Raw genomic sequence first — 14,819 nt, 5'->3', positions numbered from 1 at the left:
TTCCCCCAGAAATCTAAAGAGACATTTCCAAGTTACCCTGTTGCAAGATTATCAAGTATCCTGTACTGCTAACTTGTATTACTGTCTCCCTCAACTGTAGAAATCTTTTTTTCAGACCTGCAGGTATCTGTTACCCTGTAAAGTGTGATTATTCTTAGTTCTTACTGAACATACTGGAATGTCAGTGGTTGGAAAACTTAGTTTATAAAATGTGATCGGGATTTACAAAACATGATTTGTCATTAGTTACCTCTTTCATAGGTAGGTCAAATTCTAGGCTGTCTGGCTCCACTTCTGTTGGATTTGTTTATCCATAAACCAAGCATTGTTCTTCCTTTACCCTGACCTTTGTCAATCGCCCAGAGAAATTCTGCAAATCCTGCTTTTGTATGTGATTTTGGAATCTTATTCAAAGCTTAACTTTCTACCTGTTGATGAAGATTTTTTGCCATAGCCAAAATACTTGGACTTCTTTGATGATATTTTGTTCTGTTGGTTGTTTTGGGTTTTTTGGTTTTGTTTTAATAAAAGTGTAGGTTGACTGAGAGGTGATCTGGGGTTGGGAGGGGAGAATGCAAGAACTGGCAATCACTGCATCTAGTGAATTATTTCTAGAAACCAGTGTTACCTGGTCATGGGTACTAACTGTTAGCTTCTACCTATGCAGAATGTACATTCAGGGCTTTGCAGGAGATTTTGGTAGGTCTCCTGACAAGAATGTCTTGTCAAGTCCATCAGTTCCCTAGTCATCATGATTTATGTGTCAAGAGTCTTGTTCTTCCACTAATCAGGTAACCAAAATTCCTGTTACTGACTTTTCAGGGTTTACTTTCTGTGCCTCTGCAAGTTGTTTAAGTGGCCAGAGTGCAAATTTGGAACATCTAGAGGTCAGAATCTTTCTTGTGTTTGTTGAGGGTAAGTTGTGAAGGTTATGGTTAGTACAGTCATTGAAGGATGAGAAGAAAACAATGTTGTTATACCTTTTGCCTGAACTCTGTAATAGTTTGAGAATGTTTCTTAGATAGTGTTAATTGAATTTGTGCCATGCCAGGTAAGGTGGCTGGACACTTTTGCTCACAATGCAGCAAATATTTAATAAAATTTGGCTTAATATATTTTTTGCTTAATAGGTGCTGTACATTACTTAAAATGTTTCAATGTAGGCTTCTGGATGCCTTGTAGCACTGTGCTTATGTGCTTGACATGGGTTTACCTAGTTCTTATGATTAGTATCTGCTTACTGTCAAACTCTTTAAAGTCCATTATACACAGTACGACTGCCTTTGCATAGGCTGAGGGGCTTAAGACCTTAGTGCTCTTTCCTCACGTACTTTAGAGTTACCAGGAAATTTCAGGATCTTCCTCCAGAAGTAGCTGAAATGAACTTTGACTTGCGTCTGTTTGCTTCCTGCTTCTTAAGAATGCATGCGAGTCTGATACTCATTTGAAATTGTTTTTCAAGATAATTTTGTTCTACAAAATCTGAACATTTTGAACTTTCTTCACTGTCCTTGTTTTTCATCTGCTCTACTCATGAGACTGATAAGTCCTTCCAGTTAATTGGCATGACTATTCCAATTGTTTTGTCTTCTGAAAATAACCTTCTTAATTGAAAGACTAATTAAAATTTGGATGTGAGCATGCATCTTGAGAGCAGGAAATGTTGTATGTGTTTTTAACACTTGTAACAAAAATTTACCCGCAATTGCAAATTTGTTTTGGGAAATGCAGATAAAAAATTGGATCAGTCTGTGCATGAGTTGGGTCAGTGTCTAGTTAATTCTCATGCATGTTTCTTTACAGCAACTGTCTCTTCTAAGAGTAAGGAACCCATTTATTTGCAAATATAATCTCTATGCTAGGTCAGTGTTAAAGTAGTCTACCACAGAGCAGCATATGCCATCTCACTTTTCTTTTGTTTGGAACTATCATTTCGTGCTGCTTTCCAGTAGTTCGTGTACTGTGGAACTTTGTCTAAGGAGCCATGTCAAAATAGCAACAGCAAAATAGTTTGAAATCATCATTTTCAGATTTTTCTGAAGAACCCAAATACTCTAATCGTGAAAACTCCTAAGTCCTAAGCTTCTGTACTGTTTTATGTCAGGCAACTGGTATATCTTGGGAGTTCTGGGGAAGAAAAATACCGTGCATTGCCTGGAAGCCCAGGTGTGTGTGGGGGTTGTTCACGCTGACAGGCGTCAGTGGGTGTATGTATGTGTGTCTGCCTCATACAACTCCACCCTAATGACAGGTACTGTGTTGGAGCCTGTCCTTTTCTTCTTGTTTCCACCTGTCCTTGACTCCCGTGGTACTGAACTTTAGAGGTATCTTGAGGGGCACAGTATTGAGTCTGCCTGGCTAGAGAAGACTTTGAGACTTTTTAGGGAGGAGGTTTACAGCTGACTTTAATATCTGGAGTAGGTTGGCAGCAGGAACCATGACAGTACTGTCTCTGCTCCTTTTAGTGGATAAGTTTGTATACTGAACTGGGGGGAGTGGTTGGGAGGGATGACCTTTTGAGAGGTGACTTGACATGAGTGACTAACCTTGCCTGGGACAAGCCACAGCTGAAATGTGGAAAAGCGAATACTTGAATGCTTGCGGAGCAGCACTATGAACTCGTTGCCTGGCAGTAGTTGCTGGCAGTTGTGTTACAGGCTTCCTGTCTTTTCAGAAAGAGGGTCGGACTAAACTAGATAAGCTTTCTGCTTCGGTGGTGGTGCAGGACTTTGTTTAAAAGGATAAACTTGAAAAAGCTATAATAGATGCTGTACAGATAGTTTTGGCTTGATTACTTGTTATTGATGTGGTTCTAAGATTTTTAATATTTTTTTATTATTATTATTTGATTGAGGCTTCAGCCTAACAATAACAGTACACAAGGCTACATAAATCCTGGCAATATATGAATGTGCAGTATGTATGTATGGCAACTATTCAGTAAGTTTATCTTAGCAGTGCTTATAGAACCAAAACGAAGTGGTTCTTAAGTTTTTGTTAAAAAATAAGGTTTTCCTGACACTGCTGAAATTATCTATTGGTATTGACTTCCTCTCTTCCCCACGAAAAAGGCAGTTGGGCAGATCAGTATACAGTAATGGTGCATTATGCATATGTTCAAGCAAAAGATTGTTTGGTCTTTCTCCTGTATCACAGGATGCTATTTGTATGTATGTAAACATTAACTCTGGAGTTAGAATTAAATTCTCTTCAGGCAGGTAATTCCTCTCCACAGCTCAATTGAAATAACAAGGTTAAACAGCTGTCTGGTGCCAAGTAGTTTTTAGGGGACTGTGCAAAAGTAATTTTCTCTTTGAAATGTGATCTCAATTTAACTTCTGTGCTTAGTTTTCTTAAAATAAGCAGCTGCAGACACTTAGTGTAAAATAGTTAATGTGTTCAATAGGAATGCAAATGTAATCCATGACACTTTAATGGCTCCATACTAATGATACTGCAGACATGATGTATCATGTCAGATATTCCTGTTAATATCCCTGTTGTAAATCAGCATGATGTCCTCTAATGGTTGTGAAGAGGACAATGAGACTGAGACAATGATCAGCATGTGATCTTTTCTTTTAAGGTGTGTCAACCCTTTTTACATTCAAGATCTCAATTTTTGTATCTTAAAACACTTGTAATTAAACTTTGAGACCTTTTACCCTAGGATTTCTGAGCTCATCTTTGGAGTGAAGAACTGTTTGCTGTTTTTTCAAATAGAGAATTTTTCTTCCTTGTTAACCTGTGTTTTCCATTAGGTAAGATCTCCTTAAGTTACCTTTTAGAGTGGAATTTTTTTTTTTGTGAATTATATTTGCTCAGAAGTGAGACTGCTTAGTACTTTTTTTGAAAATCCTAGGGAGCTGTGTAAGCATGGGAGGAAAGGAATTCCTTTTTGTACTGTGGCAGCAGAAAAATGAAAGCTTTTGCTATGAATTATTTGCTCTGATATATATATATGGCAGAAATCATTACTTCCTTCCAAGGGAGTTGCATATTTTAAGGGTCTACTTGCAGTCCAGAAGTCTCAAGTAGTGGTTTTATTAGGACCCTGTGGTGTTGTCTTGATGTACTGCAAAGCTCTGCAGAAATCAGACCAGAGAACATTCCATAGTATTTTTTTTCCTTAAGTTTTCTAAAATTAGGTGCAAAGGGAGCAGCACCTCTTCTGCTTCTTCCATGCCAGCCCAGCTGTCACGTGGTTTACTTTTGGCTTGTTCCAGTCTGAGGCAAATCAGGGTTTAACAATGCTGTGTGTCCTCAGTCAAAGCAAGAACAGGTTGTAGTCTGCGGTTCTACATCTGATTGTGCCAATTTGTGGCTTCTGATAAGGTTATGCCTTTTGGGAGTTTTGAGACTTTTTGGAGTGGATAAAGAGTGTGGACACCAGCAAAACACCAGGACTTAGGCACAGAGAGCAGGGAAGAAGAGGAAAAGGAGAGTAAGTTGCTCTGTACAGAACGGGAATTGTATATGGACCATGCTTGATGCTCTCAGTTCAATATAAATTTTAAATTATAAAAAAAAAAAAGTGAACTGGAAATCCCTGACATAGTACAAAGGGAGGAAGAGAAGCCTGGTGCCCTAGAGTGTACAGTGGAAATCACACAGACGTAGACGAGAGTGAGCTGAGAAGGTCCTGTGCCATCTGCTAGATAAGCTGGAGAACAGATTACTTATTATGAAGCTCCCTCTAAAGGCAAAACAGATAGTTAGGATTGCAGAATTGAATTGAAGGCAAATATGTGAGATTGACTTTTCAGGCTTAGTTCATCTTACGCAGGCACTTGCAGCAGGGAGCTATTATACTTTATCATTCCAATTCATCTTTATTTTTGCTCTGAGGATAAAGACCTACTGCTGCTCTTAAAATCCCTCAGAGAAGATTGTTGCTTGTGTATACCTGTGTTAGCAACTTCTAATGTGGATAGATAGGGAGAGAAAATTGCCTGTTAGTCCTTTAATTTTCATGTTATTGCAGTGCTAATGAACTGTGGTAAAAGCCTTTTATTTGCAAAAGAGGATTTGAATGTGCACAGAACTGTGATGCAGGTGTGCCTCCTTATGGGGCTCTCTCAGGTGTCCCTGAGGCTCGAAGTTCTTGTTTTCTCTGAAGACAGTATGTAGTCTGGAATTTAGTTTGCTTGCTTCTGAAGTAGTAACAGTCTGAAAGAAAACCTTCTGCAAGAACAGCCAGCCTGTCTTGCATTGTGTATCCTATTTACCTGCAGTGGTTTTGATGATGTTATTCCTGTCATGTTCTCCTTTTTATTCTTAGATATATTTCAGAACTTGCTTGGTATTTCTCCATTTTAAATTAACTAACATATGTATAAAAAGAAAAAAACCTCATGTCTGTCTCTGTTTACATTTTATTTCCCTGGTAGCTGTCTCAAATGATCCTATAAATCCATCATCTCAGGCTGTTTTACATACATGTTACAAACTTGGGCAGCGGTAAGAAGATAATTACATGCAGAAGCCCTTCAGGGTACTAAATGCTCAAACAGAATAGATTCTTTATATTGCCGAAGTGAAGGAATTGCTGGTGAAAAGAAAGCAAATTCAACTGAGGTATCTTCATTGGAAGTTTTTGTTGATGGTCTCTTTTTCCCAGCACTAGCAGTTGTAGTGGTAGCAGTGTAGTCAAACTTGTTGACTAATGCTCTAGTTAGCTTATAAATCTCTAAGTAGCATTACAGCTGTAACGATGAGCTACAGGAGAGCTTCATAACACTGAAATGGAGTATGCTAGTTACAGAGACAAAGCAATTCTTTGGGTTTGATCAAGTAGTTTACCTGTAGAATTATAATTTAACGCTTTGAAAAAAGTGCAAAGATGGAAAACATGGCAGTACATTTCTACGTTTTCCATGCTGTTCTTCTTTAGTGCTTTCCCTACAATTGTTTCCTGTACATCTTTATGCTAATTTTTATTTTGTGTGAGGTGGGGTAGGGGAAAGCTGAAAGGGGTTTGTAGAAGTACAGTTACTGCTTAGCTTTGACATCGGTTGTTACTGACTTGTGTGATTTCTGTACCTAAACACTTTGTTCTTATCTTTTAATATGATAAAGTTTCTGGTTTGGGTTTCAAGGTAACTGTACCCTTGTGATATAGAAGCATGTGATCATTTATGTAAATATATGCATATTTAAGGATGGCAGTGCTCCCTATTAACCTTATAATACATTCGAGTGCACTCTGACGTGTATGCCTCAATTGTTTTTCTCGTATTAAACATTTCTCTTGTATTCCAAACAGTACTATCTCTGTTGATGTATTTATGATATTGTTCATGTTAGCTGATCCAAAGTGGCCAGGAAGAACAACTTTTTAGTGTCCAGATTGTTCCTATTGCAGATGTGTATTCAGCCCTTTTAGAATGTGAAGCTCAATATAATTTTATTTCCCAAACTGCCACACTTTATGAATAAGAAACAATCTGTACTTGGTGGGTCAACCCACTGGGCATTAAAGTAGTAACTGTATGGAAAAACAGTAATGCCATTCCAGAAGCATCCATAGTATGAAGGTGCTATAGCTGCCTGCTGATTGAAGGAGCAAAAATGCTTTTGTCTCGGTGAAATTTTTTTCCTTTTAAATGAGGGATCGAAAGCCTGGAGTCAAGTTCCCAGAAAAACCTACCACAAGGTGTGTAAATAATTGAGCTAACCTGGAGGTATCTGAATATTCACTGAACTAGACAGTAGGACAAAAGAGAATCTGTTACTTCAATAATCCAGACATGCCATGGGTGTAGAACATCTGTTTTGCTCTTGGAGAAGCTGACTGCTACCAAAAGCATGAAGACTGGTCTGTACTGTATGTCCAGTTTTGGATAAACATAGTTGTGGTGAGAAGATGCAGGTCTGGCATATGGCTTTATGATTAAAAACTTGTAACATCAATAAAAGTAATGTAATTTTCAGTGGCTTTATGTCTAGCTTTATGACTGTTACTACGGTGTTTAAGCGGGTTAATTTGAGACATTTCAGAGAGACTTCAGAATTAATGTGTTTTGATAGCTGCTTTTAAGGTTATTCAGGAAAAATAATCTTTTATGAAAGCAGATCAAATACAGTAGAAGGCTGCTATGTCTACAACTTTTGTGATTTTTGGTTAGTAGGGTGTTGTAACAGGCGGGTGGAGAATGTTTATACAAAAAGATTTAGTGTCGTAGTCTTACTGTAAAAGACTGAGGCTGAATTATCTAGAGGGAGGGTAAAAAAGAAGGCCACTTTTAGAAAGTTACAAATGAACTTTTTTTATCTACTAAAAATTCTTACTTAACCAAGTCTGTTGCCTAGTATGGTGATAATACTGCATGATGTACCTCTTGAGGATGGAAAACAGTGCCTACTAGCACAACCACAAGAGGAATTGAACTATGTGATTGGGATACATAAGGTTAGCAAATTGTCTATCCTTCTGTTTATTATAATTAATCAACCCTTTTTCTTAATCAAACTTTTTTTTGCAGGAATTTGTTTGTCAGAAAGCAAAGTGCAAGATTTGAAAAACAAAATGATGTGGGATGGAAGTTGTTTGGAAAAGTACCCCTCAGAGAAAACTCACAGAAAGATCCAAAGAAAACGCAAAAGGTATTTGTTTAATTCTGTGTTAGTATTAGTGGTGAATGTAGAAGCCAGTTAAGTTTATGATCTGTATGAACGACTGTGAAGCCTGTTTGTTTGATGAGTTGCGCACAATTTCTTGGACAGTGTCAAAGAAGGTTCGTCATTGAAATTTTACTTCCATTATAACAGTGCCGTTCAAAAGAATGTGTTCTTACATGGTCATTACATTGAGTACTCCATGAAAACACATACCAGTTTGGTATAAAGCATTTCATGTGAAGATTCAAAGTATGTGAAAGTGTATTTGTTTTTTATAATCAAGCTTAGTAGGTATTTTGCAAATCTTTCAAATTCCTTTATCTTGGTCTGGCTTTCACTGGTTTGTGGCCTTTGTGTCCTGGACCCATCTATAAGATGCTGTTTGAAGGGAAATTGTGTTCTGCTGGGCCTTGGCTTATTTATGCTTAAATAGTAATTAAAAATACATAAATTCAAAATAGAGTGAATGTGGTAGAGTGCCAGAAACTTGTGTTGGAATGCTAGTTTCACCTATTCCTTGTTTTCTGAAGTATTTGCTGTTTGGAGTTGAAATTTTCCATGTGTAAGCCTTGATGAAAATTTGTTTCTTGACTTGAAATGTTGGAACAATATAATACAGTTCAGGATAAGTGAATGGAATAATTTGTTTTTCCTTGTACAGTACAGTCCAAGAGGGAGTGTGTATTGAAATTGTTTGTTGAAGTGGTTCCCTGAATAGAGAAAAACTTTAAAAGTACCAGACACACCAAAGAATTTAGTTTTTTCCCTGTCTTCATTGCTGCTTAAGTAGTTTTGATGCTGGTTTTTATGTGTGTGTCTGTTGCTTATATTCACCAGTAGTTAGATCCATGATCTGTCAAACTTTAGCAGCTGTTTTGGGGGCTAGGGAGGGGGGTGAAGAGGTTATACAAAAACCTTTTCAGGCCTTCCTTAGTGTGTCATAAGAGAGTAAAAAACCACAGTGAAAACCCCTTTTCTCTTTCTTTGCATATCACTTCTCAAGCTATAGCATTATAACATTGTTGAAAACATAACTTTTCAGAGGACTGATTCTACTACAGATGAACCCAAGCATATTGCTAGTGAATCAAATAACCTGCCTTCCCAGTGGGGAAAGATCTTGTGAAATCCAACTACGTGGTCAGTAATTTATGAGCTGCTCTTTTGGGGAGAAGAAAACATCCTGTGGGAATAGGAAGGTTTGCATGGAGAGAGACCACATAGTAAGAACTTCAAAACCAGCTGCTGTATGTGAAATGAGAATGCTGATTTGAAGGACTGTGCTGTTTAATTTAGGGTAAAGTGGTCTGGAAATCCAGGTGTGTCATGTGACTGTTCTTAGCTGTAGCTAGGCTGTTAATTTAAGTGAAGTTTAAGTAGCTTTTCGAAGTTGTCACTGTGATCAATCATTCAGGCTTTATCTACAGCTAGTCTTGATATAATTAACAGTTCTGAAAGTGTTCACCAAAGATTTTTGATGACACAATTGAAGAGGCTTAATAATTGCAGTACTCTGACACTTAGCAGTGTATTTTATTGTAGTCATCTGTTCTTTGAAAAGTGGGTAAATACTTTATTAACATTTTGCTGCTGCTACTGTGAATATTTTTCCTTTAGATCCAAACTACCTTATGTCATGAGTATTCAGTGTTCTTGGAACAGTACAGCTTTGAATGGTTGTATTAAATTTGTTAGAAAAAAGTAGCTATTAAAGAATTTTGTGGTATGGCTTCCAACCATTAGTGAGTTTCTGGAAAGATTGCAAGTCTGAAACAATTGTCTCCAGTGCCTCTTGGATGACAATAACTAATCCTTTCTAATTTGTTTGGCACTTTCCTGAAGTTATTTTTGAAATGTAGACTTTCTGAGACAGGAGTAACCCTGTAAATAACTAATCAAGCCTCACCAGCACTCCAAAGCACATCCCGATTTAGGTTATCCCTCACAGGTTGCTTTGACAATGATGAAGTAGCACTTGTGTTGCAGTTTTTTTCCCATTTAGAGGCATGCTTTTAGCCCTTTGATTTGTGCCTAAAGAAGTTGCATATGTGTAAGTGGAGGAGGTGACAGCATGTGGCTATTGGGATGATGCCTGCTGGCCAACACCAGTGCTTTCTTCTTTCTGGAAAAAAGGGTACTAGGCCAGAGGAATAAATGCTGTGACTCTATTTCTGCCTTGAGGTATGTATTTTATTTCCGTGGCCAGAAGAGTAGGTGCTGGAAAGATCCTTATCTCATGTATTGAAGAATTTGGAGGTATGCGATGAAACGTGGGGGTTGCGGAAGATGGCTGTGATCAAGGTAAATGGTTAGTGTCCTAGTAAACTATTTCAGTCTCCTGTGGGGCATTAAACAAAGTGCCTAAACTATTTCTTTTATGGGTGGCTGTTAATTGTCAGCTCTTTATGTATGCTTTACTTGAAATTGGGCTTGATTTTTTTTTTTTTTTAAACTTATTTTTCTTTCCAGAAGTGCTGGGGCCTTCCTTAAAGCTCAGTGCAATGGGAGTTACACTTGCATTATGTGAAATCCACTATAAACACTAGGTGCCCTGAGAAGCCAATTGTTTGGAGATGTAAAGTTGGTGACTGTTTTTGAGCTTGAGACTTCGTATCTTGATCACCAGTGTTTCACGACTTGACTACCACACTGACTTACACAAAGAGATGTGGAAAACATTGTGGAACACTCTTTACATGAACTTGTCTTCATGTAAAAGATTTCTTGAGGACTGTGCAGGGAGCTGCGAGGCCCTGAACAATGATGGCAAATCATAATTGTTAATTGAACAATGTCAGCTCTATGTATTGAGTGAAGTGTGTAGAGCACACAGTCCAAGTGGAAAATGCCACCTCGACAGAAGGGACTAATTAAAAATCTAAGTATTCTTTTAACATGGCATTTTGTGTAACTTTCTATACGCTTCAAGAAAACCAAACTGGAGGGAGAGAAGAGAGAGTCAGTTTTTTGGACATCATGGGAAATCAGCAGGGTTTTGAACCCTACTGTCTGATCTCTTGAGCTAACATAGTGATTTGTAGCAGCAAGTCACCTGTCACTCCACACCATGAATTTCTGATTATATTACACAACTGGGCTTGTGCAGACTTGGTGAGAAAGGGTTAGACATTGCTCATGTGCTGCTGGGCACAGTTATCATGAGTATTGCTTCCTTGCCATCCCATAGTACACTTTATTCCTTCTGTCTTCTTTATGTGCAGGATTATCTGTCTTCATTCATAGGACTCAGTGCTCTGACAGACTTCTTTCTAATGTACATCATGTCAGCAGCACGAAACAAAAGAATTGTGCGTTGGTGTGCCCTTGTAACTAACTTTTCATCAGTCTGCCCTTTTGGGTATTCATCTGGATTTGTACTGAAGAGATACTCAGCACCCTGTTAAAGCATTTCATGCCTTTTTACTGGTGGCAGAAAACTGACAGGCTTCTGAGAGTCTGTTACTTGAGATGCCTCAAGTCTGGGAAAGGGTGGAGATGTAGACTGTGCCATCCTTTTGAGCTTGATGCTTTCCCTCCTGTTCCAGTTCCTGCCTCTGTTGGTGCTGGTACTTGAAACAGGGGTTATTTATTGAGCAAGAGGCTTTCCATTCTCTGGCTGCTCAGGCTTGACTTACTGTTTCTTTTCAAGGAAAAAAAACCCCAAATTATTCATACCATGGAGTCCGGGTCTTCCTGCAAATTGTGTGCTTACAGTCATGTTATTGTCTATGTGGTGAAATACTCATTAGCTGATAGATTGTAGGAGACTCAATCTGCCTAACTACAGAGGCTCTTGAGTAGTGTTTCTATTAGCAAAATCTTGGTCTAAGTTAATTCTGAAAGGCAACTTAGAGGAACGGTGATAAAATCTTCATTGTGATTTTTACTTGATTATGGTTTCCCATCTTGAAAAAAGGAAAAAATAAAATTCAAGTTGTGTGTAACTTTAGACTATCAAAAGTTCTTTGGATTATCTAAGATGCCACAAAATAGCCTGACTGTAGTAGTAGCTATGGTTATCAATTTCTGTTTGTAGCAGTCCTCAAATTTCACATACCTAGGGAAATCCATTTGATTGTACTTGCTTGCTATGAAGCTATTTGTGCACAGGAACTAAGGTGACTGAGCCACCGAACAATCCTTTTTCAGGTCAGCTTCTTTTGCTTCTGGACAGATATCAAAGAAATCCTTTGTGCCAGGTAACTAATTAGAGCCCTGTGACTATCCTACTAATTTGGCTGTAGACTCCTGTAGGGAGTTTGTTGGTATGTTCGTGGTTCCATCTTCTGATACCTTTATTATATGGATGAAAAATTATTTTTTTTCCAGAATGAGATGAACAAAGTTGACTGCAAACTTAAATAGTCTTCTGAAAGATAAGGATGATGTGTTTGTGTGCACATTTTTTAAACTTATATAAAGGGAACAATCTTTAAAATACATTTTTATTGTACATTGTTCTGATACTTTCCCCATAATAATCTTGTCTGGGATTGAAAGAAATTTGCAATAAAGAATGCAATTTTAAGATATGTGCTTATGTAAAGTACAGAAGAGAAAAAAAAAAGTAATTGAACTGTGAAGTGGTTAAAAATTGATCTTAGATGTACCAGTTCTTATTTCCTTCCTGCTTTCTACTTGTAAACTAAGTAAATAAATGATGAAAACTCCAGACTCTCAACCTTCAGTTGCCATTCACAAGTTGAATGTTGTTATACCATGACTGAAGATGGCTGTACATATACAAGCGAGCCAGGCACAATATGTGAGAAGTAGCATTGTTTTCCCCTCTGACCAAAAGAATGGACAGGTTTTTGAGCACATAAGCCTCTTCTCAAGTCCTATAAAAACTCTTCTGACAGCACTCACTTGTTTAACTAGTGTATATACAATATAGTATCATACTCTGTTTCAACAATGTGGGAATTAAAATCAATCCAGCTAAATTGCTGTTTGTCCTACCTTTAATGCTGACAATATGCATGAATATTAGTCTTTTGATGAAGAATCAATGTTAGCATATGCTAAGGTTGGATTGCTTTGCATGGTCACCAAGAGCTTTTGTATGGTTTTTATCCAGTTAAATGTTTTAAAGCTTAAAAGCTGTCAGAATAAGTAATTTCGTCTGAGAAGCTGGAAGTGCATTTACAATGGAGGCTTGCATGAATCATTTTTTGTATCAATTATCTTCAGGAATCCTGCTCGAGCAGAACTGGTTATGCTAGTTGCTTTTGTAATTGATGTGTGAAAACGCACTAAAAGTCGGATGACAGTACTTCACTGAGAATAACCACTGAAGTTAAATTCTCTTCCCTTCCAATAGACTGTAGAGCTGAGCTAGGCTTTGTGGCCACTGTTTCTTTCAGGAACTCTTCTCAAGATTGACAAGAACAGCAGATGTAAATACCATATGTTTGCAACTTTTTTTTTTTCCTCCCCCCAGTGGTTTTGTTAGTGAATGCTCTTGAAAAAGAAATGCCTTTAAAAATTCAAGAAGAGGTAACATTGTTCTCAGCATATCATTTGGTTGTCTTCTCATGTGATCAGTCTTCACAGAACTTGTTTGCAAATGGCCAGTCAAGATCTTGTGTATTAAGAGGCTAACGTGTGTAGAGGAAAGTCAGATTTTTAGCTATATCCTACAGATGCATTACAGTTATCTTCCCCAAAGGAGCGTCTTAAATGAAATTTTTTTTTTCTGTAGTGTAAGTACCTTTTTTTCTGTAATAGGAAAATCCATTTTTTTAATCAGTGTGTAATTTTTTTTCCCTTCCAAATGTGCTGTGACCCTATGAAGACTGTTCGATTTAACTTTTAACTGTATGAATTCAAAGAGTTCAATGGAATGTCTTAATTTTCTTTGAGTTTCAACACCAGTAAAATTCAACACTTGAGGCCTTTCAATAACAATGTTTACTCATAAATTAATGTCTAAATATTCTATGATCTCATTTGTTGACATTCCATATCAGAATATTTAGAATTTCTAATGGCAGTTCCTGAATAATAGAGTAGCTATGATTTTTAACCTGGGGATTGTCATCTTCCCAAATGTACAAGGATTCCTGTTCTGAAAGCCATAGTGTGCTCTCATGGGGGGGTAGGGGAGACCGTTTTTGGTTTTTTGGTTTTTTTTTTTTCTTTTTTTCTTCCCCGTAAGGATATGCTTTTAAATAAATGAATTGCTGGGGAGTTGGATTCCTGCCCTGAAGTCACCAATGATGAAAACAGTCTGCCCACCTCAGCGGCAGTGGAAAACTACAGGGGTTTATGTGCAGCTGTAGATAACAAGTTTGTCTGTGCGAGGCCCCAGGAGCAGATTGCAGGCGTGCAGTAGGTGGAGTGGCAGCATAAGAGCTTACAGCCAGGCTTTTCAGTACAACTTGCTTGTTCTGCCCTTACCACTACAGGAAAGTCATTTGAGTCAGATTGTTCAGCCTTGATGATCACATTAATACAATATTGCTTCTATCATACAAGCTGCCAGCAGTGTGTTCCCACCCCCTCCTACTAAACTGTTTTGATTTTTTTTTTTTTCAATTGTTCCTGTATTTGTTTCTTTAGAGGAGACGGGGAGATGGAAAAGTCTCATTCTTTTTTGGTACCACTGATAAAATTTCCCAACTGGGCTGTCTTCAGCTGGAGACACAATAGGATTTCTTTTAGGAGTGATGCACTACCAGGAAATAAATCAACATGATTTACCAATTACGTTTTTCTGTAATAATTAGATCATGACTATATGTGGGATCAACATTTCAGTCAATTAAAATGAATTGTAGTTAAGAGGCTTACTCTGCAGCATATGATAAAGTGAAAAGGAGCTCTTGAAACAGCTAAATACATTGCTTGGCTCATAGGTGATGCTTTTTTATGGGATGAAGAGTTAAGCTTCTAACAGTACTCTAGGAAAAACCTTTGTAAGTTTATTTGGGTCAGTTATTCGACTCGCTCTTCACTTGATTTTCCTTTTTTTAAGCTATAATCGTAGTTGATTAATAAAATCACTTTATTCAAAGTCTGGTTTTTTTGGCTTGAACCTATTAGGTGGGAAAGAGTTGCATAGCAACAGCACCCAGCAAGAAATACTCAAAGAAGTTACTACAACCCATGCTTTAGGCAGACAGGAGCTCCTGTTGAGAGCAGTGTGTTTTATCCAGGGGGAAAAAAAAATAAAACAACCACACAAAAAACCCAAC

General features: G+C 37.7%; 1 protein-coding gene across 3 annotated transcripts in view; it reads left to right on the top strand.

Moving 5' to 3' along the window:
- Window positions 1–14,819, top strand: part of TBC1D14 (TBC1 domain family member 14) — a 75,873-nt gene that overhangs the window by 15,598 nt on the left and 45,456 nt on the right. For all 3 annotated transcript variants that reach the window (XM_030008366.1, XM_041124376.1, XM_041124372.1), the window contains one exon: window positions 7,485–7,605. In XM_030008366.1, the coding sequence (XP_029864226.1) occupies window positions 7,485–7,605 (121 nt within the window). The remainder of the gene's footprint in view (window positions 1–7,484; window positions 7,606–14,819) is intronic.

Source organism: Aquila chrysaetos, chromosome 1 (assembly GCF_900496995.4).
Source record: "Aquila chrysaetos chrysaetos chromosome 1, bAquChr1.4, whole genome shotgun sequence".
Lineage (NCBI taxonomy): Eukaryota > Metazoa > Chordata > Aves > Accipitriformes > Accipitridae > Aquila > Aquila chrysaetos.
The sequence above is the reverse complement of the archived record's forward strand: the minus strand, read 5'-3'. Positions and strand labels throughout refer to the sequence as shown.